The 25,039-nt window shown below is 44.0% G+C and overlaps 1 protein-coding gene and 1 pseudogene across 2 annotated transcripts in view; both read right to left on the reverse strand.

Annotated features, from left to right (window-relative positions):
- Positions 1-342: 342 nt before the first annotated feature.
- Positions 343-25,039, reverse strand: part of RUVBL1 (RuvB-like AAA ATPase 1) — a 50,625-nt gene continuing 25,928 nt past the window's right edge. The window contains exons 4-11 of one of the 2 annotated variants that reach the window (XM_006895175.1): positions 20,825-20,976; positions 14,163-14,252; positions 13,214-13,363; positions 11,327-11,390; positions 9,644-9,842; positions 6,517-6,619; positions 1,583-1,674; positions 343-739 (exon numbers count right to left, since the gene is read on the reverse strand). In XM_006895175.1, coding sequence (XP_006895237.1) covers positions 580-739; positions 1,583-1,674; positions 6,517-6,619; positions 9,644-9,842; positions 11,327-11,390; positions 13,214-13,363; positions 14,163-14,252; positions 20,825-20,976 — 1,010 coding nt within the window. In that variant the 3' untranslated portion in view covers positions 343-579. The remainder of the gene's footprint in view (positions 740-1,582; positions 1,675-6,516; positions 6,620-9,643; positions 9,843-11,326; positions 11,391-13,213; positions 13,364-14,162; positions 14,253-20,824; positions 20,977-25,039) is intronic. The other variant, XM_006895176.1, reaches the window with a different exon arrangement.
- LOC102870859 overlaps positions 24,161-25,039 on the reverse strand; it is a 1,243-nt pseudogene continuing 364 nt past the window's right edge.

Raw genomic sequence — 25,039 nt, forward strand, 5'->3', positions numbered from 1 at the left:
AGTGCCCTTAAACATGTATTATCCCTGTCTAGTCATAAGGAAAACCTGAGAAGTCATTTTTCACAGCCTGGGGAAATGTTTGAACAGACAAAACACCATGTAGGGTCCTGGATGGGATCCTGGACAGAAAATGACACAAAGGGAAAAACAGAAAAGATGAGTAAATAACAATAACCCATCAATACTGGCTCGTTCATTTTGACAAAAGGACACCCTGTAAGATGTCAATCAAAAAGAATGCTGGGGATACTCCTGTAAGATCTTCAATAACAGTTCTATAGACAGTTCTAAAATAAAAAAATAAAAAAAAAACTTAAAAATATTTTTAAAACCAGAGTTTTTTCAAAACAATCCACAATGATTTATTAGAAAATACATCAGGTAAATAAGGAGTCCTTCAAAGCAGTAACAGGAGAAGTTGTGATCATTTAAAGACATTCCATGTTTCTCACGCTGAACTGGCAATGCTGCCAAACATCCCCTTTGTGTGAAGACCCCGCCTGGGGCCAGCGCCCTGTACACAGGCTGGGCCAGGCCAGGCACCCCAGGAATCTCTCCCTGCTCAAGACCAGAGTCAGCTCACTTCATGTACTTATCCTGCTGATCAGCCAGGATCTTGGCTGAGGATTTGGCATCATAGAAAAGTTCACATATCTCTTCAACATGTTCTTTCTCGATGCTGTCTTTCCCATTGATCTTAGCAAGCAAGTTGGCTGGGGTCAGCAGCTGCACCGAATACCTAGAAAGCCAGGGCAGGAGGAAAACAGAGGTCACTTAATAGGGACTCTCGTGACCCAAAGTAAGCACTCACACAGACACTGACCCCAGCAGCAGGCGTGTGAGCTGTCAGCATTTGTCCATCAGGAAACTGCTACACTGGCCTCAGTAGAGAAGGACCAGCTTCCTCCAGAAGAGCCACGCCCCTAATTTGTCAGAAGTCTCCAACTGGAAGTAGGGAACTTGACTACTACTTTAAAGGGATTACAAACTTGAACCTGGTGCAAAGGAAGCAAGGCACGCCAGGGAAGCATCACACAGGGCAGCTGAGGGTGCATGCCCCAGCCAGAAACATTAAATGAGCCCCCTCCAAACCCAAAACTTACAATTCTGCCTTCAACCTTATGAGCAAGAACAAACTCAAATGGAAACAGGGACGTGTTAAGACTGTGAAGCTGTGATTTTACAAGAACTTAAGTGATGAGGAAACACTGGTGGCTGGTGAGAACAATCATGTTTGCACTCCTCTCTCCTCCTTCTGCCCCATGCGGCACCTAAAGACCAGGACCCGGCAGGGCTGGGGCAGGGAAGGCTGGCTCTAAGTTGACGGTCTACGTGCCCTGGGTATAGTGTCTGGTCCTGCCCACCTCTGCTGCCAGGTGCACTCCATCGGCTTCGCTTTCTGAAAAGATGACCTGCCCTTTAAAAACCATCATCTCCATCTCCTGCACCTTAACTACTGCAGCACCCTGGGACAAGGCCCAAAACTAGTGACAACAGGCAAGTTCTTAGACCCTGGGAGGGGTACCTGCCTTCATCTCCCCAACAGGCCCCATCAGAAACAGGTCCAGGAAGCTTGACTCACCTCAAAGTGGACTTGGTACCAATCTCCCCTAGGTGATTCAGCGCCTCCTCGCTAATGTTGATTCCCTCTGTCTGGGCTCGGATTTTAATGATCTTTAAGAGGGGGAAAAAAAGAAAATATGCTCAACAGTAACTAAAAGCAAGTTTCTATTTATAAAGTGACAAATTGCTTTTACAAAGTTAGTTCCGTTTTGCTCATCCCACATGTTAATGGAACTAGAAGTCCAAATCCACTGACAAGCAGAGTGTTAGCGCCTATCCAGGTCTGTTGGCCCAGCACATGTGCAGAGAACACAAATCCTCTTCAGCATGAACAGTATTATGTCCAGTGGCTGTAATCCTAATAAAGAAGGTGCCTGGCACCAGGAAGGTTCAGTTCCTGCTTTCGCCCACGCGCAATCCTCATAGTCTCCAGGCACTCAACAACTCTAGTGTCTTCCACGTCCCTCCCCATGCACTCCCCAGCATGGGCACAACCATCTCTTAAGTGCTCAGGAAGAAACATTTTTTATTTGCTTGATAAGTACGATGGTCAAATAAATCAAAAAAGTTACTTCTGAGAATTGATCATCCCGTATAACATCAACCGGAGATATCTAATCTCTCAAGAAGACACTGCCACTCGTTGCATTAGAGGATGTGGGTGAAGCTGCAGGAGCAGGCTGGCAACGGGCAGTCGCGGCAGTGGCACCAGGGCCTGCAGGCGCGCCAGCTCTGAGTGATAAGGCCTCCAGGATAATGATGCTGTATGTTGTGGAGCAGAGATAACTCGAGAACTTCAAGCCTCATATAATATAGGAATTTTTCACTTTGGCAGCTTTGTAAACAAGATATCAAAGAGCTCTGTTTAAATTAAAGCCATAAAAATGCACCCAGATAGAGACACAGGAACTGGAACAGTCTGAGTCTCTCAGGCTCAAGTCACAAAAAAGGAGAGAAAAGGAGACTCGGGAGCTTGAGACTGGTCACTCCCGAAGCCCCATTCTGTTTTTCTGGCAAAGCAGACAGCAGGAGGCATGGAGGGGACAGGAGGAAGACTTAGCTGACAGCTCTGGAGAGGCCTGACCAGCATGCCAGATGCCTGTCAAAGGGAACAGGTCTGCAGGGCACGGGATGGGGGACATGGTGGCAGTGAAGGGCCACATGTGTCCCAGGAGCAGCCCTCAGTGATGCCAATCAGGGCTCAGCAGGGGCAGTGGCTGGGAGCAGCCAACAAGGTGTGACAAATCAAAATTCTGATTTTTAGGAAATGTTCTAATTTCTAAACATTTGTCTAGTGTTCACACACTTCACAAACACTGGAAAGACCACATATAACTGCTCAGTCAGTGGGCTGCCACTGTGTGATTTCCATGGGAGCCTTCATGGCCTCTGAGAAGATGGAAGCATTTAATCCCGAAGCCTTATGGCAAGAAAGCTCTTCAGCGCTGAGTAACTTGGCCTCTGCGAGCTCAGCAGAACCTGAGGAGTGTCAGGGGCATTCTCTCACTGCTCAAAGCCACTGCAAGAGCTCTTGTCTCAGACAGCTCAAAAATGGCCAGTTCATAAATTAGATCTTTAATCATTTAATAACCTGCAGGTATAGTTTATGAGAGTGTCAGCACTGTTGGCAGAGTACACAAGTTACACTGAGTTTTGCTTTTTTTTTTTAAAAGAAAACCTCCCCCCAAGTACAAGTTCTTAGACTGTTCTTAAACTAACAAGCACACAGTGAGCCCATCCTACAGCCAGCTCATCCTCATCACCCGAGAGGAGCCAGAAGGGCCATGCTCTCCCAGCACAGAGGCACCGATTGTGCTGAGACAGCCCCAGGCCTGTGACCTGAGGGCCCTCACTGTCCTGTGCCACAAACCCTGGTGGATTCCAGTGCAGCTCGAAGGCCCAAGAGGACCTATGAAGTCATGTGAGCTGGTGACAGCCTGCCTTCCCAGCAGACAGTGGACTCCTGTCCCCAGAGCAGGACTTCACAAGGCAGCCTCAGAGGGGATCAGAAGGCTTCTAGTAACCATCGGTGAGTGATCTGAGTTTTGTTCAATTAGTACCTTGGCTTCAACCTAGCATTCATCCAACAGCAAGAAAACATGACCTGGTGACAAGGCTCCCATGCATCAAAACTCTCCCCCTAAAGCAACATTATGAACCCTAGCTGTTTCTATGTTCTGTCAATCTTAGTTATGAAGGGAAATTATTGACCAAGCCACCTATAGATGTTGTTCACTAAGAATGCCAGACAGAACCAGGCTGGATGGAATAATGGAGACAGGGGAGGCCACAGGTGTGCCCAGGAGAGACCCTGGCACTCCCAAAGGGAAGGCCCTGCTGACAGACCAGTGGAGCAAACACCGGCCCAGCGAAGACAGTTCTGACAGGCAGGCAACTGGCTGGCACCATGATTAGGAACATGGGCTACAGAAGTAGATGTCCAGCTGCAATTCAAACTGCCTCTCAACTAACCAATAACTTGCTTCATGCACTTGGGCAAATATTTTAGGCCATGTTAGTTGTCCTCGTCTTTAAGAATGATAATCGTTCTTCTCCCTGCCTCACAGTGCAATTTGGGATGAAAAGAAATCTTACTGGTAAAGTAGCAAGTAAGACGTCCAATAAGATAGGCCAGTACTCTCTTAAGGGACGAAATGTCGTGACAGCCTTGGTCAAGATGTCCCACAGCAGAAGAGACCTCTGCTGGCCTGGCGACCCTCAGAACAAAGGTTCATGCCTTTCTATAGGTTATATCTCTGGGTTTTACCTCCTAGACTGGCCACTAACCAGTACAGGGACTGAATCATAACAGGAAAGAAGATGGTAACACTAACTACCGGAAAGGATTGAAATCCCAAATATAACATGCCTGAGCAGCACGTGGCACACAGCTGGTGCTCAAGAGCCCAAGCGAGTGCACTGTGGTCCCAGGGATAAGGCCTAACGTCATACATCTCTGTCATCCTCAAGTCCCCAGCCTAATCCAGAGTCAGTTCATGCTCCAAAGCATGCACCATGGGAAGGAGTGAGCTAACATTCCCATGTTCCTCACTTAATTATGCCTCTTATTATAAGAGCTCTGGTGGCTCAGTGGCAGGGAATTGTGTTGCCAATCCAAAGGCCCAAGGTTAAAACCCACTAGCTGTTCTGAGGGGGAATGATGGGCAATCGCCTCCCATGGAATTAAAAGCCTGTGAAAATCCTCTAGGGGGTCAGCGACAAGTTAGTTCCACCTCAACAGCAATGAGTTATTACACATTACCATGATCTCCATTTCTGGGTGGCTCCTCTATACTGTGATTCTATCCTGTAGGTCATCTCTGCGACTCTGTAAGAGGCCCTCAAGGTTTCTGGGCTCCTTTAGAACCACAGACCTGCTGAGGCATGGGTGGCTTCCAGAACTGGAAAAAGTCTGTAACTGGTAACAGAAAGCTGGCAAGTACTACTAGGACTTTTTGTTCCTCACACACTAGGTTATGTTGCTGTTGTTCTTATGTGCTATCAAGTTGACTCCAACTCACAGTAACCCTATGTACAACAGATCTGAACCCTAGTCTAAACTCTATCCGAAGCCAATTTCATAATCTCTGACACAACCCCAATTATCCCAATCACTGAGTCAATCCATCTCATCCTGGGTCTTCCTCTTTTATACTGTGTCTCCACTCTTCCAAGCATGATGTCCCTCTCTCCAAGGATTGGTCCCTCCTTGAAATATGCCCAAAGTATGTCAAAGCTTCAGAATTCTTGCCTCCAAGGAGCCGGACAAATCTCTTTGTTCTCTTGGAAGTCCATGGTATATTCAATACTCTTCTCTAGCACTACAACTCAAAGGTATCAATTCTTCTTCTGTCATACATAGTCACTGTCCAGCTATCTGATGCACAGTAAGTAACTGTGAAGGTCATGGCCTGGATCAGGAACACCACTGTCTCTAGACTGTCATCATTTCTCTTCAGTACTCTGGAGAGGTCTCTGATAACAGATTTTTCCCAATGCAATTCATCGCTTGATTTCTTGGTTGATGGCAGCCAAGCAAGCTCAAGTTGTTAATAATCTCAATCTCTTCTCCATCTATCATTATGCTGCCAACTAGCCTAGTGGTAAGAATATTTTTTTTCTTGATGTTGAGCTTCAATCCATATTGAAGGCTGTAGTCTTTGACCTTTTGCAGCAAATGTCTCAGGTCCTCCTCAGTTTCAGCAAGCAGGGTTGTGTCATCTGTGTAACACACACTGTTGATGAGCCTTTGCCTTTCTCCAATTGTGATGACACAATCCTCCTAATAGAGCCTAGCCTCTTGAATGATCTGTTCCGCAAGTACTGAAAAGGTATGGAGACAGGATGCATCCCTGGCATATACCTTTCCCTATTTTGAACCATGCAGTGTTTCCATGCTCTGTTCTGATGACTGTCTCCTGGTCCAGGTACAGGTTTTGCGTAAACACAATTAAGTGTTCTGGTATTCTCATTCTTCTCAGAGTCAGTCACAGTTTGCTATGATCCACACAGTCAAATGCCTTTGCATAGTCAATAAAACACAGGTTAGGGGGCTATATTTTACAGCCTACTGGAGACAAGCTCTTGCGAAGGAGCCCCAGCATCACACTCTGAGCAGAAAAGGTTTGAAGACTATAACTAGATCACATTTTGCTGCCTGCTCCTATTGGAGTTGCTTTTCTGATGACTATTACCAAGCCCATGTTTTCTGTTTCCTGCTCCTAAGGCCCATCAGATGGGAGCAGTGGAGAGGTAAAGCTGTGACTCATAGGAGCTGGGGTCTAAGAGGCTCCAGAATTTGTCCAATTAGCTTGCCATGCTTTTTTAGTGAGGGTCCTGAGGCTCAGAAGAAAAATCAACACAGTCAAGTGATAAGGTGGCAAGTGGGAGCCAGCTCACCCTTCTGCAGATCTGCAATGACCACTGGAAGAACACTGGAAGAGGGAGGCTCACCTGCTTCATCTCCTGTGGGGTGTACAGCATGGTTCGAATGATCATAACCCGGTCCAGAAGATCAAGAGGGATGCCGTGAGGAGAGATGACATCCTCCGTACCTCTGGAAAACAAAATACATCACCTATGTATCTTTTACACAAGACACTGGAAACACAGGGTGAGTTACTCACAACGATAAGACAGCTAAACATTCTGAAAGACTAGAGCCAGAGCAAGAGAGTAATCAGACTAATATTGTTGTTATGTGCCGTCGAGTCACCTACAGCCCACAGCGATCCTATGTACAGCAGCTCTGAACCCTTCCCTGTCCTGAGCCAGTCTTAATAATTCCAACACACCAACCCCACTGCCCCAGTTATTGCATCAATCCATTTCAACCAGGGTCTTTCCTCTCCTGCGCTGTCCTTCCACCATCTGAGCATGATATCCTTCTCCAATGACTGGTCCCTCTTGGCCACATATGCAAAGTATGTGACAAAGAGATTGAAAATTCTAGCCTCCAAGGAGAAACTTGTTTTCTCCCTCTCTAAGATTAATATTAGAATAACTTAAAAACTAACTTCACATAGTGGAGTGGACCTGGGGGAAGGGATTATAAAACAATGGGGGAACTTTTCTTTTGCTTTTCAATGAGAAGAATGTACTAGGGGCGGGAGGGCTGGGCACGGAGAAAAGTGCAACAATGAATGAATGAAAATCCAAAGCCTACGTAAACTTTTATTAAAATTAATTAAAAAAAACTAACTACATTATCTTAGTAAATATCAGTATCAGAGGAAATCTGTAAAAGGAAAGGGGAAAAACAAGCTACCTATAATTATACTAAAAGATGATCAGTTAAATATTTGCCAAACTTTCACATACACATTTTTATGAATTATAATAAGCTTGCGTGCAAACATATTTCTTTAAACCTTTGTCCGTGTTACTATCACATTCCATAAGCATGACGCTTGGCCCTCCCACAGGCTTCTAACTCAGCCGTTGGAAATGATAACGGTAGAAGGTTCATGTCACCACTATTTCCAGCCTTCCTAACTTGGGCAAGATTACAGTTTATCATCAGATCTAACCAATACAACAGAATATCTAGTTTCAAATACAGGGGGATCTGGTGGTCTAGTTTGGAGAGAGTTGCTAAACCAAAACCAGTGCTCCTACAGCGTATCATCACTACTACTACAACCCAATCTTCCATAAGGACTTGGCAACTGTCTTCTAGAGTACACATCCCAACTGTGGCTCCTCAGCTGAGCTGTATGAAGATTCATATGGAAATGTGCCATGCCCTGCCCCCCCCTCACTTGGGTAAACCAGTCTGGTAGCAAAGATAACTCAGAATTTCAACAACTCTGATTAAGTCAGCCTGATCAGTGCTGGTGCCATATCTCCCAGGTTCCTGGCTTACCAGAGCTGGGTCTCCAACAGACAGGTCATGAGATCAAAGATCTACATTTATCAAAGCTACCTTAGGCATCTGTTTCCTGAGAGGGGAAAGACTAGGAGAGGACGATCTGAGTTGTAAAAGACCTTGGTCTGTGAGTGAGAGAACTGCCAGGCTCTGCAGATGGGCTACCTAGTAGATAGACTCAGCCAGTTATTGTAGAGGCCGAGGAGTCTGTGTGGAGAGCTCCCCAGCAGGGGTCACTATATGCCCTTGCATGCACTTTCTGACAGAATAGAGGGCTGACCAAGCCAAGGGAAATCCAACAATCCCACAGAGCCTGTGCAGCAGGGAAGCAGGGCCCAAGGCCCACAAAGTTATGTCCCAATTAGCCCTTTAAGCCTGGGTCCTCAATCTGATATCTGGTCCAAATGGCCTTCTTTCCAAGATTGGTAGACTGGTAGGCAGGTACATGGTACTAAGTCATCTTGTCCAGGCAGCAACAGTGCAAAGGACTATAAAATGTTGCCACATGAACTTGAATCATACACTTAAATTCCAATTCCCAGTGAGAGCGGTCACTGGAGGTGGGGAGCACTTTTGTTTCTTAGAAAAGGTTACTACACGGAGCACTACTGGAAGTCCATGAGGGACCTGCCCTAAGGCAACAGCAGTGGCTTGTAGACCACCTCAACACAGACAAGTTGCTCTATCATGAATCAAGGAAATATTAGATAAGGCCCACCTCACTCAAGACGAAAGTCTCTGTGAAATAGTAGTTTGGGTTCCACACCTGGTTTGCTCCAATTCTGTCAAGATACTCACTCATAGGCTTAGGGTCTCTTTCTGGGACACCCTCAGGGGCTGTTTTTCCCCCTCATCACTTTATGTTCCCTTCATTCACTGCAGAGACCATTCAAACAAAACTGATAAACAGCCTTCAGAAACAGGAAACTCAAAAGAGCAGTAAGAACGACCTAATTCTGAGAATGTGGATACCTGGACTTGAAAAACAGTGTGTATACTGCAGCTCACACCACCAGGAAACTCTCCAGCCCCAGCTCTGAGCCTCTCTTGGAGGGGTAAATTCCAAGTGAGCACTTTCCTCCTAGATACTCTGAACACCTAGCATTCTCAGGGGGTCGACACAGAGACATACTGCTTAGAAAAGGCAAGTAGCCTAACACTCAAAGACATACGTCACATCACCAAGTCTAGTCTTAAGAGTTTAGATTTCCTATTTGAAAAGCCACCTTTCTCCTAGAGACTCATCTTCTCACACCCTTATCAGACAGTTAAATCTTAACACCACATGCTGTTGTTGGGTGTGTCATCAAGTCAGAAGTGACCCATAGCTGACCCTCCAGTGGGTTTTCAGAGGCAGTAAATCACATGGAAGATTACCCATTCCTCTCCTGTGGAGCAGCTAGTGGATTCAAACTGCACACCTCTGGGATTGCCATATAACTTCTTACCACAAGGCCACCAGAGCTCCCACCAGAGTCCACACAAGAAATTCTATATTCTGTTAACAGAAAACCTACTGCTTTTGGCTACTTTAATCTAATGATGCTGGGACTTCAACTACTTCTGAAGTCAAATAACTCTGGCATGTTCTCTCTCAAAATGAACATGACTCCCCTTCGTGCCCATTCCCATCACATTATGACCGGACAATGATCCCAAAGGAAAAAATAAGTCCCATAAAGAAAAGAAAGTCACGGCAGGCAGGCACCCTACCTGATGATGCAGTTGCCTCTGTTGGATGCAAAGATGACAATGGGTGCAATGGAAGATTCCAGGGCCCGGTGCAGGTAGGTGAAACACTCAATGTCCAGCATGTGGACCTCATCGACAAACAGCACGCCTGGAACCAGCTCAGCAATGCCCTGGTCAATGTACTTGTTCACAACCTTGTTAATCTCCCCTCGAAGTTTATCTAGAAAATAGCATGGATGGACAATAAGGTCAGTATCAAGTAGAGGAAATCTGTCCCCTCTAGTCTCCTCCCTACCCCCTGAGTTCAATATGAATTCAAGTTTGTATGACTCCATATATTGACTTCTCTGCCCCAGACTTCACTTCCCTCGTGTGAAAGTAGAAATGATCACACCTATAAGCTACAAGAGTAGCAGCTGCCCTTGTCTTGCTGGGTTATAAAATGGTTTTTTAAAATGGGAAAGTCTTTACTAGGGGCAGGTGCACACACACACACACACACACACACTCACTCACTCACTCACTCACTCACTCTCTCTCTCTCTCCCCTAGGCTGTTTTGCTCACCACTGTACAGCATTTTCATCTCTACTCAATTTAGCTCCCTGTCTGATCCCAGAGACACTAGAAGTTTGGAAGCCCTGGATTAAATGAGCTTTCATATGCAAATGTGCCTGTTCTGCACTCAGTAAATGACCCTTTCTTTCAGCACTATATGACAAAGCTTAGGTTAATTAACTTTCAATCAACTGCCCAACTAAGAAATATAGTGCATTGAGAATCTTTTCTGGGAGTAGCCTGGTGAATGAAAAGGTTCTGAAAGAAGGTTCAAACTCAAGAGATCTAAGAGGGAAGGTCTCTGAAAGTTAAATAATCTATCCAAGGGCATGGTTCTCATTTTCCAATCCGGCCCTCTGGATATATAGGGGGAAAGTTGCTCACAAACCCAGAACATGAAAGATTTGATAGCATATCTTTCACGAAAGTAATAAGGCAGGGATGGTGAGAAAAAGAGGCATGGTCAAAGACACAGTTAAAAGATAGAAAGTGCTCTTGATGATTCTTATAGAAAAGTGTCAGATTGTCCACTAGATAAAAGTTAAAAAGAAAACCAAAAAGAGTTGGGAGGAGAGAGAGGCAGGGCATAATAAGAATTCACAAAGGAGCTGCAGCCTGCCTCGCCTCACTTAGGAAAGTCCCAGGATGCAAGCAAGGCCGTGTGTGCAGCACTGCCTGTGGTCCGCTGGGAAGGAGGCTGCAACACGCCAAGGAAAGAAAGACCTGTTATGCTCCAACTGTATGCTGTGCTCCACCTGTGTGCTGTGCTCCACCTGTGTGCTGTGTTCTACCTGTGTGCTGTTCTCCATCTGTGTGCTGTGCAGCTGTACTCCAGCCGTGCACTGTGCTCTGGCTGGGAGGTCTCCTGGTACAGCTGAGACTATGCAATCTATAGTTCTGTGAGCTCTGAGGAAGGAGACTGCTGCTGCCTCCCTTTTGGAAGATCTGGTGCAGTCAAAGGGGGAGGCTAGTACAGTGGTTTAGAAAGCACGTACGCTCCATGGCTACCCAGGTGTAACCAGAACCTATATCAGGATGCAGTCAAAACTCTAAAAGAAGAGGCTTGCTGCAAGAATAGAGGGTTTTCTGACAGAGTCCAGGACCCTCAGCTCTACTCCCTGCCTGCAGGCCATGTAGTGGGTCTCACCTGTGATTTCTGTCTTCTTTGGCTTCATCAACTGACCCATCATGGACAGAATGTCTTGTCCTCCCTACAGAAGAGAGACTTCAGAAATGGTCTTGCTTCTTAAGATAAGTGAAAAAGTCCCACATCCTCCCCACCCACAGAGAGGGCACGACTATCTCCTACCCACTCATGCCTAATTACAACTCAACACAAAGTCTTGAGATACGGTTCACTTGTCTAAACATCAGGAGAAAGACAAACCTCCCTTGGCCAAAAGTGACGAAAAGCAGAGAAACTTTAAGAGGGTCCCTATTACATGGAATAAACAAAAGTCCTTAGTAAGAGCTGTATGGAACCTATTTCAGCCTCCTTTTTCTGACCATATGTTTCTCTATTCATTCCTTCCTAGATCAAAAAGCACTGATGGGGCTGTAGGCTAAGCAATGGATTAACTGAAAAGCTGGTAATTCCAATCCGCCAGCTGCTCCATGGGAGAAAGACAAAGCTGTCTGCTCTTGGAAAGATTTACAGCCTCAGTAACCCTATAGAGTAGCTGACTGTCCTGCAGGGGGGCTCTAAGTTGAAGCTAACAGTGAGTTTGGTTTTTTGTTCCCTTCTTTGATAGAGACGCATAGAACTACAAAGTGTATCAAATGATTCAGTGTCTCTGCATATTCACGTCCAATTGCCTGCAATGCCATTCTCTTTCCTGGAAAACTCACTTAAGTCAGATTCTCTCTGCAGCGCCTTCTCGGATACATGACGCTGGATTCCCATCCTTCCTGACACTCCCTGTGACAGATGGACTATCGAAGTAAGTACAATTATCTGTATTTCCTCTCTGCAAGGTATGTGGCAGGGTTGTACGGGCCCTGCCCCTACACACACTATTGAGGGCCTGGCAAGCCCACCAGTACAATGGTGTCTGCATCATCCATGCTAGCTCCTAACAAGATAGTACAAAGGAGACACTGGTGCCATGTCATTTATCCAGCTGTCACCTGTTGCCTGCCAGGCCCTGTAACAAAGAGGTGCTCACTGTGGGCTTAGCACTTACAACAGCTATTCCTCCAGACAGCCTTGAAATGTAGCAATTAGTTTGCATTTTTTCAAACAGAAGGCAGCTCAGAATCAGAGAGCCCCCAGAGATCATCGAAACCCATCAACCCAAAACAACTAATTAGCCAAGTAGTCTAAGTCCTGACTTCCCATTCCTAGCCCAGCGCTCCTCCCAAGTTCAGCTGGGAACAGCTGAGAAGAGAACATGCTGAGAAGAGAAGACTCTCTGGTCCAAGGCAAATCCTCCACAATCTCCTCAACAAAACTGACAAAATAGTCAACACTCAAATAACCCTGATAAGGCCTCACTGGAGGTCACAGGGTTAAGAGGAAGATGAAACAAAATTTAAAGACCACAGCAAGAAATAAGCTGATTGTGTTTAGTCACACAGGTCTTAGAAATGTTATTAAGCGGTAACATATTCCTCTGTTTTATTAGACAAGCAAAGTATCTAAACAGAGTACCTAATCAGTATGAGAATCAGCTAAGCTGAGGGAAGGATATAGCTCTGTCAGGCTTTCAGGAATCTTGCAACGGTTCCTCCCCTCCATTAACACTAGAAGCACCTCAGCACAAACCCAGTGCTGGAAAGGAGCCACAGAGGAAGCTGCTTGGATCAGGGCAGAGGCTTGGCTGGGCTATGAAACAATAGCCACAGAAATCATCTGTGACTAGAGCATTTGAATTGGAACAAAGGAGTCATTCCTCGATCATGTCAATGTTAATTACTGAACATTACAGACAGAAAAGGACCAGTCTGCCCTAAGAAATGATACCGAGACTCTGACAATTCATTCGCAGAGCTGGGGCATCTGCACTGGATGGCTATCAAGGCATCCAAACAGTACCTGGGGTCTTGCATTGGCCACATCCAAGTCATGCAGGGTCACATCCTGGATAATTTCTTTCTTCTTATGCACATCTCCTTTTGGCAAAGGAACATACTCTTCAGCTTCAAGGTCAAATTCTGTGGCATAGGTATCACACCTGCCCTGCCTCTGCAGAGATACAGAGAAACAAGAAGTTCTGAGGAGTTTTCACTGCCAAGTCCCTAAATGGCACAGAACTAAACTGAGATAAGGTCTCTATTCCCAACCGAGGTCTGACAAGCTGCTTGACAAACCCGAAATGTGCCTCACTCCCCTGCTGCCAAGAGCAATAAGCTATCTGCTCATCACTGGGCTCCAAGAGCTCCACTAAAAAACACCAGATATTTTCTTCTCCAAGAAGCCTCCCGCTACCCACTTTCTTTAACTGTATGCAATTCCTGATAAAGGGCAAATCCAGTAGATTAACTAGGGACAGAGTGTTCTGTTCAGACTCTTTTGTAGGTGGGTGATTTATTGTATGATATGAAGTATTATGCTCATCCATTAAACAGCGAGAAACACTGTATAGGACACTGAAAATCAGATATAAAAAGAATGCCAACTAATGCAGCATTCCTTTCCACATGCATATATCTTGGGAAGAAAATACCAAAGAGATAAAAGGAAGATTAAATACACTGCACATTTCAATCTGAAAATGACTAAAGTTGTTTTGGTTTCTCACCCTGTATACTCCCACTTCTGAAACAGGTTTTACTCTTTTTCTAAGAGACTGTTCTGGCCATGAGAAGGTAAAGAGTGAAAATGAAGGGAAATCAAACACTGTTGACCTTCCATCAACACCACCCCAAGGCCTGCCCTACACTCCACACATTTCACGCCACTGATGAAGGCAGCATCACTGCCACCCGCATCTCCCGATAGCAGCCAATTCAGGGGTCATGTTTCGTCCCAAGGAAGGTGTTACCTTCACGGCTCCACTGTTGGCTTCAATGTAAATCACGTCTCCAGCCTCAACTCGTTCTTTCTGCAAGCTTTCAAAAATGCTAGGGTCCAGCTATTAAAAAAAAAAAAAAGCCAATCAAAGAACTGTTAACATATGTGCATATTTCTAAAAGGTGCCCTTATCTCTTCCCACACAATATTAAATATTTAAGACAGATAAACACTGTGTGTGAAGGTGTGAGAGAAAGAGGTCTGAGTAGGCATAGAAGGTTTGGGAGTGTGAGGGTATAAGAAAGAAAATGGGGAGTGAATATGCGTGCGTGATGGGCAAAAGAAAGGGAGATCTGCTCTCCTCCTCCTCCTCTCCTTAAGTCTAGAGGTTGCAAACCAGCACCTAAGATTTTCAAGGGTGTCTGACTACCTTACCATGGAACCCACTCTCTCATCTATGAGACCAGAGGCACTGATGGATCCTCCCTCCAGCAGCTTTTATCTCTGTTTCTCTGGTCTGGGGAGGAGTGGATCCTTATACAACCCACCAGAGCCTACATACCACACACACTCAAGGCTGGCCATCTGTCCGGGCTGATGATTTCCAGAAAGGGCTCTCATAGCCTTAGTTTCTTCTACAACCTAACAAGACTCAGCTGCAATTATAGAGGTGTAAAATGCAAAAGGAACCAAAGCCCAAGATCTTTCCCATGTCTTTGGATTTAAATACAAGCACCAGCTCTCTTGGTCCTGGCTGCTTTTATCTACATGAGGGAAAGCTTGACCTGATGCTTTTCTCCAGACCATCCAGACGCACTCACCTCTTAGTGACTGCCTAGTAACCAGCCTGACCTTCCAGGGAAGCATGCTTTCTGGAGGCTTAGCATTTAGACACCAGTTTTTCTAGGTTCATCTTAAGAATAGCTATGTTTCACGGTTCAAATTCTCCGCTGGAGAAGGACAGGCAATCTCCTCCTGTACCTGTCAGATCCGGTTTGACGGTACACACACAAAAAATAATAAAGAATAGCTGTTTCACAATGTGGTTGTGGAGAAAAACTATGGTTTTGGTCCCAAACAAAATTAGTTAAACCCCAGAACTCTGTGAAAGAAGTAAAACACACACTGAATGATTCTATTTCAATGACATGTCCAACAAAAGCAAAAAATATACACATTGATAGTAGATTAATGGTTGCCCAGGGCTGAGGAGGGAGATGGGGAGCAGCTGTAAATGGGTATGAGATTTCTTTTTAGGGTAATTAAAAAATGTTCTTAACAGTGTAGTTAGTGATGGTTGTACCATTCTGTAAATAAAATTAAAAAAACCCAACAAATTGTACATTTTAAAACGAGTGACTTAAAATTTTATCTTGATAAAGCTATTAAAAACAACTGTCAGCTTTCCAAAGCTCTGCCTGACCAGCTGGGGTGCAAGCAGCCAGGAGTATCAAGAATACACAATTTGGAAGGGGAAAAGAGTCATCTTCTCCCTTTTGTCTTCTATTAAAAAACAAAGAAACAGGGCAAAGCAGCCTTAGGAATCATGGAAATGTTAGTAACACACCTCATTTTTGATATCCTATACCAGACAGTAGATTTTTAAATTTATTTATTTTTGCTCTCAAAAGATGGCAGAATCCACTAAGAAATCTAATTAATACAGAATGGGAGAGATGATGGGTATAAAAAGAGATATTTGCAGAGGCAAGTCCCTGAGATGGGAAACCTGTTAGGAAAAAGAAAAATGGCCCTTTGGAGAAGTGACATTTTTATGATCTCCATAAAGCAGTGACCAAGAAACAACCTTAGCGAATCAAAGAACCATAAAATTGTAGATTATACAGTCAATCTCTATCAGTTTATAGGTGAGAAAACAGAGGCCCACCAAGCTGAAATGACCCGCCAAAGGTCACACGGCAAAGTGGCAGGCAGAGAGCACAGCCATTATGATCCAGAGAGACTTGGATTAGAATTCCTGCTCTGCCATTTAACTAACTGTAAGATCCCGGGAAGGGAACTCTGGTGTGTTAAACAGGCAGTTGATACTGTTAAGGATTTTACATTATTTGGATTCACAATCAAAACCCAGGAAACCAGCAGTCAAGAAATTAAATGATGTTGTGATATTGAGCAAATATGCTACAAAAATTCTCGAAAGTGTCAAAGAACAAAGCCTAAGCTGTGTCTAACCTAAGTTGTGGTATTTTTAATTGTTTCATATGCATAAGAAAGATAAGCAATAGCCAAGTAAGACTAAAGAAGGATTAAGTGCCAGTCAAGTCACAGTGACCTTATGAACAACAGATCTAAACTCTGTCCTATTTTGCACCACTCTTATTATCCTTGACACATCTGAACCCATTGCTGAAGACACTGTATCAATCTATCGCGCTGAAGGTCTTCTTCTCCTTTACTGACCCTCCACCATTCCATGCAAGATGTCCCTCTCCAAGGAATAACCTATCCTAACAACATGTCCAGAGTAAGTGAGACAAAGCTTCACCGTCTTTGCCTCCAAGGAACATTCTGGTTGCACTTCCTCTAAGACTTCTCTGTTTGTGCTTTTGGAAGTCAAAAGGTGCTGTTCAGCACTCTTTTCCAACATCACAACTCAAATGCATCAATTCTTCTGGCATCTTTACTCACTCTCCAGCTACCAGATACTTTGCCTTTGAATTACTGTGCTGACAAAAGATATTAAATATACCACTGACTGCTAGAAGAACAAATCTGTCTGAAGAAATGCAGCTAGAATGTTCCTTAGAAAGGAGGATGGCACAACTGTGCCATCTACTCATCATGTACTCATCTACTTTGGGCATCTTATGAGAGACTGCTCCCTGAAGGAAAGTACATTTGGTAAGGTACAGGAGCTCTGGCGGTGCAGCGGGTGACATATAAGGCTTCTACCTGAAAGATCAGTAGTTCAAATTGAATTGTGACTCTGTGAGAAAAACGGCATTCTCCTCTCATAAAACCCTGGAAACCCAACCAGGGTTTTAATTCATGATGAGTTGGAACTGACTTAAGGATAGTGGATTGTTTGGGTTTTGGTTTGTTTTTTTTTTAAATAGAACCAATGGGAGAAAGAAGACCCTCAAGGAGAAAAGAGACTGACACAGTGACTACAACAGCTGTGAGGATGGCACAAGACAGGCATGGTGACGTTCTAGTGTACACAGGACTGCGATGAGGTCGAAACCAGGTGATGGCACCTAACACTATCACACGTTAGGTACAGAGCTCTGGAGGTGTAGCGCGTGGGGAGGAATGCTGATAGCCAAAGCCTGCACCTCTCTAGAATCTATTGGTGGCTCCAGGGAGGAAGATGGGTCAACTATGAGTCAGTTTCAAGTCAATAGTAATGAGTGAGTGACTGAGTAATATGTCATACTCAACGCAGTAACTTGAATTCTTGTAATTCCATGATATAGGTAATTATAATTGTCATTTGACAGATAAAGAAGCTATTGTTGGGGAACTGCACAACAATGAAAGAATTTTTTTTTTCCCCAAAGAAAAAAGCGAAATGGGGGGGCAAGGAGGGAAACGTGCAACAATGAATGAAAATACAGATTCTCTATTCATTAAAATCTCAATAAAAAAAAAAGGAAGAAAGAATCTACCGTCCAGAGGCTATGTCACTTACTCACAATGCTACACATAGTTGAGGTGGGATTCCTGAGGTCTGACTCTGTGCCCTACATCTTAAAGGTTTACAAGACATGTTCTCTGAGGCGGATCCTCAAGGACATTCCCACCATCCCTGTGCTGTGGGCTTTCTCTGAAGCCCTGGACTATCCACAAACACCAAAGAAGCCACAACAGATTTCTAACTCCTGACAGATAACGAAACTGCAGTCAGCTTTCTCCATCTGGCCCCTTGAGAAAGTCCATCCATTATCCATTACACATTACTCAACGCTGCTTCCTTCTGTGAAGATGAGCACTGATAAATGAAAAATTATTGCCCAAGTTCAAAAAAGCTCAGAGCCTCTGACACATGGTTATAAAGGAACATGGGTTCTCTTGAAACTTAGCCATGTGCCCTTCCCCTCCACCTCCCATTCTGAGTGCCCGGGACCAACTGCCTCCGCTCTTTTTGTCCTTCACTGCTGCCTAGCTCCAGGTGCTGGCAACATCATGAGTTTTGTAGACCTCAAGACCACTGCTGGACCTGAGGTCCTCAAAGATTACCTGGCCAGTGAGCTACATCAAAGGGTATGTACCATCACAAGCAGATGTGGTGGTGTTTGAAGCCATCCCCAGACCCCATCTGCTGACCTGTGTCACGTTAGTATAATCACATCAAGTCTTATATATAGAAGGAAAAGGCCAGCCTGCCAGGAGTGACAAAAGCTTTGGACAAGTATAGCCCTGCTAATTTGGAGGACACCACAGTAAGTGGAGCTGCAGACAGTGAAGAGGACAATGACGTTGATCTCTTTGGGTCTGATGATAAAAGAGGAAAGTGAGAAAGCAAAGAAGCTAAAATAAGAACGTCTTGCACAGTCTGAGTCAAGAAAAAACAAAAACCCTGCACTTGTTGCCAACTCTTCAATCTTACTAGATGTGAAACCTTGGGATGATGAAACCGACATGACACAATTGGAAGAGTGTGTTACAAGTATTCAGGCAAACAGCATGGTCTGGTGCTCTTCTAAGCTGGATATGAGAATTAAGAAGCTGGAAGATACAGTGTGTAGCTGAAGATGATAAAGGTGGCACAGATATGCTGGAAGAATAGGTAACTGCTTTTGAAGACTGTGCAAAGGCCATCTCCACTTATCAGTTAAAATAAAAACTTTAAAACCAAAATAAAAAGACAAGAGAGCTATTTTTATTGAACGCCTCCTATGTACTAGCCCTACACTTGGAGCAGCTTCACACTCAGTGCATTGCAGTTAACTTCTCCAACGGACCTCTTCTGAGCCACTGTCTGCTGCCTTCGCCACATGGCTAGGTTGCTGCCCCTAAGTCACAGCAGCATGACAAGTAAGCGTGAAGCCCTCCTTAATCGTGGGCTATCCTCACAATCTCTGCCAGGCTTAAATCTACTGTTGCAGTCACTCTGTCAACCTATCTCACTGAGGGTCTTCCTCTTTTCTGCTGAGCCTCCAATTTTTCCAACCATGATGCCCTTTCTCCAGGGATTGGCTCCTCATGATAACATGCTGTTATGTGAGAGGAGGTCTCACCATTTTGCATCTCCTGGCTACACTACATCCAAGAGCAAAATGTCTATTCTCTTGGCCAGCCATGGTCTCTTCAATATTCTTCACCAACATCAGAATTCAAAGGCATCAATTCTTCAGTATTCCTTACTTACTGTCCAATTTCCACACACATAAAGTAAATAAGGTATGTAAAACATGGAGGTTGGTCAGTTTTGCCAACTTGCCAGGCTTACAATGAGCTGCCCCAGAGTACTCTCGTTATAAGAAAGAACCAGAGAGTGTAGCATATCCATTGGACCTGAAATCTCTGCATGAACCACAGTGGGAGAAATATGGTGCTGGCATGACAGAGAGAAAAATGCCAGGACTACAGCAGAGATGGCAGCAGTGGTGACAAGAGACTGGTCCACAAACAAAGAAAGCCAAGTACTTGCCGGCTCAGGGCATGCTTAGGAGCACAGGCTTACTAGAAGAGTAGTTGTGGCATGTGGTGTAGAAAATTACTAATATGGCCCTGTCAATTATCACTCACTGCCACTGGATGGGATACGACTCATAGCTAAACTCTAGCCCATTTTCAGAGGCTGTAAATCACATGTGGAGGAGACTGACCATCTTCCTCCATCAGACCAACTGGTGGATTCAAACTGCGTGCCTCTGAGTAGGCAGCACAACTCATTCCACTCTTGATGTATTGCAAATCCCAGCCTCTGAGCTTAGAACCCATTCTGGAGTTTTAGAGTTAATGAGGTAAACTGTATCTTAAGTGCTCACATTACTAGAGGGTATGACGCAAACTGCTTCCCCTAGTTCCTATGGGTGCATAGTCTATACCCCTGACTAGACAGAGGAATGTTTTTGGAGGGTTCAGTTCTTTGTTGGTCTGAATCCTGATCCAGGTGCCCTGCAAAACTTCCACTGCCTGTCACACCTCAGCCTCTGTAGCCATGTAGGTTGGCTGAGCTTTCCAAACTGAAGCTTGCTCCACAGACTGCGGACATGCCAGCCTCTACTACCGTATGAGTCATTCTTTTGATGATGTGTGACTTTCTGAGCTGTTGCAGTAAATAACTCAAAGGATAGGAGGAAGAGAGCTGAAGGGAGGAGTTAGAGTTGATATTTAAGTGTTACACTACTTTTTAAAAGCTGGATATTGGGAACATCTTTAACCTCTACCTCATAGGAACCAGCTTTATGATAATCCTTCTAAAAAACAGTATTTCTGCAATATCACACCTCTACTACTCAAATATGCCTCTGGAAACTTTATGAACTTTGATAAATGTCAATAGTTGTAAAGGGGCTTCAGGCCTTTTGTTCATAGGGTCGCTATGAGTCACACTCGACTCAAAGGCAATGAACAACAACAACAATTCTCAGATGGACCCATTCGGCATCACCATCTACACTCACCAACTAGTAAGCTGAGATGCTAAGAAGTTTTTCTTCCTGCCCTTAGTTACACTGTGTCAAGGGATTCTGAGAAGAGAGGAACCCACTAACATATACTCACTTTTAACTGTTTGGTGCCTTTGGCCGTTTTGAGTCCTATAATCACATGGCTAATGGTTTTGCCATATCCCCCCATGGGGTTCTCTGTCTCACATGGAGTTAACTCTGTGACTTCACCTTCATAAACTTCCTTGGTCTCCTTGATCCGCAACCCTGGAAGAGATAGCAGATATACCATGGTAAGAAAAGGAATCCTGTCCCTTTGTAAAACTTCTGTCATAGAAAGTGACAAGTCAGGTACAGACTTTCAAATATATGACAAATACATAAATGTAAACTAGAAAAAAAAAACTTTAAAACTTAAAAAAAGGCAGAAATGCAATCTTACCTCAATATTTTATAGGGACTTTCTATGTTCAAATCTAGAACTAGGCAGGCAAGTTGTAATTTTTCAAAATAGTTTCAGACATTTCCTACACTTCCAAAAGGGTAAAACCTTTAGCTTTCTAGTCCCTGCACCCAAATTGGTGACATCTACCACAACAGTAACAACCAAACTGTCTGTGCCCATGTGTTCTGCACTTCTGATTCTCAGACTAGACCGTAAAAATCAACCAAATAACTCACAATATTCTTAATGTTTTTAAGTCCAAGCAAGATTTGTTATTATCAAAGGTCCTGCAAAGAGTTCTGTGCCTCTGGTTAACTCTCTTTGCACACTCCAATGAGAAGTATCAAGGTGTCATTAACCATATGCAACCATATCCTGTGATTTTCCAAGGCCACAAATATAGAACCATTGCAAAAATAACATCCCAGAGACCATTACCTTTTTAAAGACTGTTATTGTCGTCAAGTGCCAGTGAGTCAACTTCAACTCATAGCAACCCTAAGAACATCAGCTCTGAACCTTGCCATCTCTGATATGCTTGAGCCCACTGCTCAAGTTCCTGCGTCAATCCATCTTTTCATGGGTCTCTTTTTCTCTGACCTTCCACCTTTCCCAGCATATCTTTTCCTAAGGACTGGCCCTTCCCAATAACATGCCCAAAGAATGTTGAACAAAGTTTCACAGATTTTCAAAGCAAGTTTTCCATCCCTTTTTACATAATGAAACTCCCATACCTTCCCTCCTTTTTTGCCTATTCTACTCTTCTTTCCAGACTCTCAGTCCAAAACTTCGAGAAAGCTTATCCTGATGCATTCTTCTTCCTTAAACTCTATGTCTACTCTCCTACAAACATGCACTTCCCACTAGCTCAGCAGCATCACAATTTGAGGTCTCACAGGCCACGCACACCTGAGATGAGAGGCTGAGGCACCAGGGAGCACACACGAAAGGATAAATTAAGTAACTCAGGGGAAGGGACTCAACTTAAGAAGTTGTCATTTCCAACAGAATAAGGGGACATCGCATGGGTTAAAATAAGGAAATGTGTGTGTGCATCAGTGTTGTCTGATTTTTCCACTCCTACTCAATGTGCATGCTAAGCAAATCATTTGAGAAGCTGGACTAAACAATGAAGAATATGGTATCAGGACTGAAAGCAGACTCAACAACCACCAACATGATAGAGATGCCACAACCTTGTTTACAGAAAATGAAGATGACTTAAAGCCCTTCCTCAATAAGCTAAAGACTGCAGCTTTCAATATGATTACATCTCAACATCAAGAAAGCAAAAATCCTTACCATTTGGCCAATAGGTAATGTCATGACAGATGGAGAAAAGATTGAAATGATAATGGATTTCATTTTACTTGGATCCACCATCAACATCAGGGTAGCAGCAGACAAGAATTCAAAAGACGGGCTATATTATGAAAGTCTGCTGCCTAAGTGCTACAGAACAAGGATATCCGTTAAAAACCTAAATACTCAAGCCATGGTGTTTTCAACTGCTTCATAGGCATGTAAAACATGGACAATGAATAAGGAAGACCGAATAACTGATGGTACTGGTATAAAGGTGAATACTTCACAGACGGCAAAAACAATAAACAAATCTGTCTTGGAGGAAGCACAACAAAGGTGGTCTTTAGAGGCAGGAATGGTGAAACTTCCTCTCACACACTTTGGGCATTAGGAGGAAAGCTAGTCCTTGCTTAGAAAACAGGAGTGTCAGTCCAAGAGAGGAAGATCCTCTCCAAGGACTGACACAGCAGCTACAATCATGGGCTTGAGCGCGTCAGCATTTGCTCAGGATGGTGCACAACAGGGCAATGTTCATGGCAGCACTAGTCACAATGGCCCAAAAGGTATAAACAACGTAAGTACCTTCAACAAGCAAATGAATCCAGAAAAGATGATACAGACATCCAAGGAAATACTACTCAGCCAGTGAGAAAAGATGGGAGTTTTTCTTTAAAAAAAAAAAAAAATTGAAATAAAGTAGTTTTAATATGTACTACAACAAGGAGGGCTCATGGTCATGGTGAGTGAAAAAGTTAATCACAAAAAGACAAAAAAATGATATGGCTTCGCTCATATATAATGACAAGAAATGTTAAATGTATAGAGATCAATGATTGCTAGTGCTAGTTACTAGGGGCTGGAAGGAAAGGAGAAAGATTGTTGCTAATGGAGTACTAACTTTCTGTTTACAGTTATTAAAAAAAACAACTCACCAACTGACACTGATTAAAGGAGAGTTGTATAAGCAAGGTTTTTTGTTTTGTTTTCATTGTTGTGTACCACTGAATCGGACCTGGCACAGGAGGAGACTGCCCCTCCTTCATCACCAGAGCATCTGGTGGATTCCAACCATGTACACCTTTGGAATTGCAGTGCACAACAAGCCAATAAGCCACCAGAGATCCCTTTATAATCAAGTATTTTAAGTATGTTAAGTTTAATACAACTGTAAAACAGTGAATTGGCAAAAGTTGTGCGAGAAGATATATTAACAATATACACGTGCCCATACACCAGCCACTCCCCCTCCCCCTCCCTGGCAAAAAGAAAAGAGTAGCTGCAGAGAGTGCTAATATATAACCAAAACCTCATGAGATTTGGTTACCTGGTTTGGAAGTTTGGGGTTACAGATTCATGAAAAATCCTACTTGATAAATTTAATTAATTACATGTTGGCTGGTTTTGGTTGTGTTCCATTTTATTTTTTAAACAATGGCATTTTACTTATTTTGAAGGTCTTTCAAAAATAAAATTTAAAGACAATCTAAAGACAAAATTACACAGAATATGCTCATTAAGTAAGTATTGTGATTAAATCAAAATAAGGGAAAATGTGTTCTCTTCCACAACTTCGAAATGAAGCTGTGTGGTCCTGAAGCTTCCTATATTTCCGCAAGGAGGGGGAAATCATGGCAATTAAAAGCTGCTTCTTAATCATGTAAATTTAGAGCAGCAGTCAGTTTTTCTGTTCTTCCCAATAAGTCAGTTTTGATCTTCACACTGGGCTTTGTTTTTTAGAAGATACACTGCTAAAAATTCAAAGGGGTTTGGTGGTCAAGTACAGCAAGTTCCTGTAATAAAATTGGTGCGAACATCTGATCCAGATAGCCATTGGGTTGGTAGTGACTGGAGATCCACCTTTTGGTGTTTTTTTAAAATACTTTTTTAATTTTTGAAGTGCCAAACATGCTGGACGGAAAAACACCTGTTCTGATGACTTTTCTGCATTAATCTCCTCATTTTCTACTCTCTTTCTCACACTGTGTGTGAGACCACATTTAGAGCGGGGATTTTCGGCAACCTGCATCTGTCTTTCTAGCACGCACTCTGGCTCCACAGGCGAACCCTCCTCACCAACATCCTAGAAACCAGTAGGTGCCTGACCCCATGTTTCCTGAGAACCCAGCCCGGGGCACTCCCTTCCCCGCACTTAACGACATGCTTTGTCCTGGGGTCTTAAAAGGTGGTACAGCAATTAGTTTGTGTTTGCCCAGGAAGAACAACAAAAGAAGTCAGGAATAGGGGGGCAAACCAGAATATGCAGCTAACTGACTCCCTTGCCACAAGACCAAAAGAAATGGATGGTGCTGGCTAGATAGTTGTTGTTGTTATGTGCCACTGAGTCATTTGCGACTCATAGCGACCCTATGTACAAGAGTCCTAAATGCCGTTCTATCCTGTGCCAACTTCGCTGTCTCAAACACATTCATTCCCACCACTCCAGTCACAGAATGGATCCATCTCATCGAGGGTTTTCCTCTCCTGCGCTGTCCCTCCACTCTCCCAAACATGATGTCCCTCTCCAAGGACCAGTCCCTCCTTGCAACATGCCCAAAGTATGTCAGACAAAGCTTCAGAATC

The sequence above is a fragment of the Elephantulus edwardii genome, unplaced genomic scaffold, assembly GCF_000299155.1.
Source record: "Elephantulus edwardii isolate Elephantulus edwardi_28Jun2011 unplaced genomic scaffold, EleEdw1.0 scaffold00161, whole genome shotgun sequence".
NCBI lineage: Eukaryota > Metazoa > Chordata > Mammalia > Macroscelidea > Macroscelididae > Elephantulus > Elephantulus edwardii.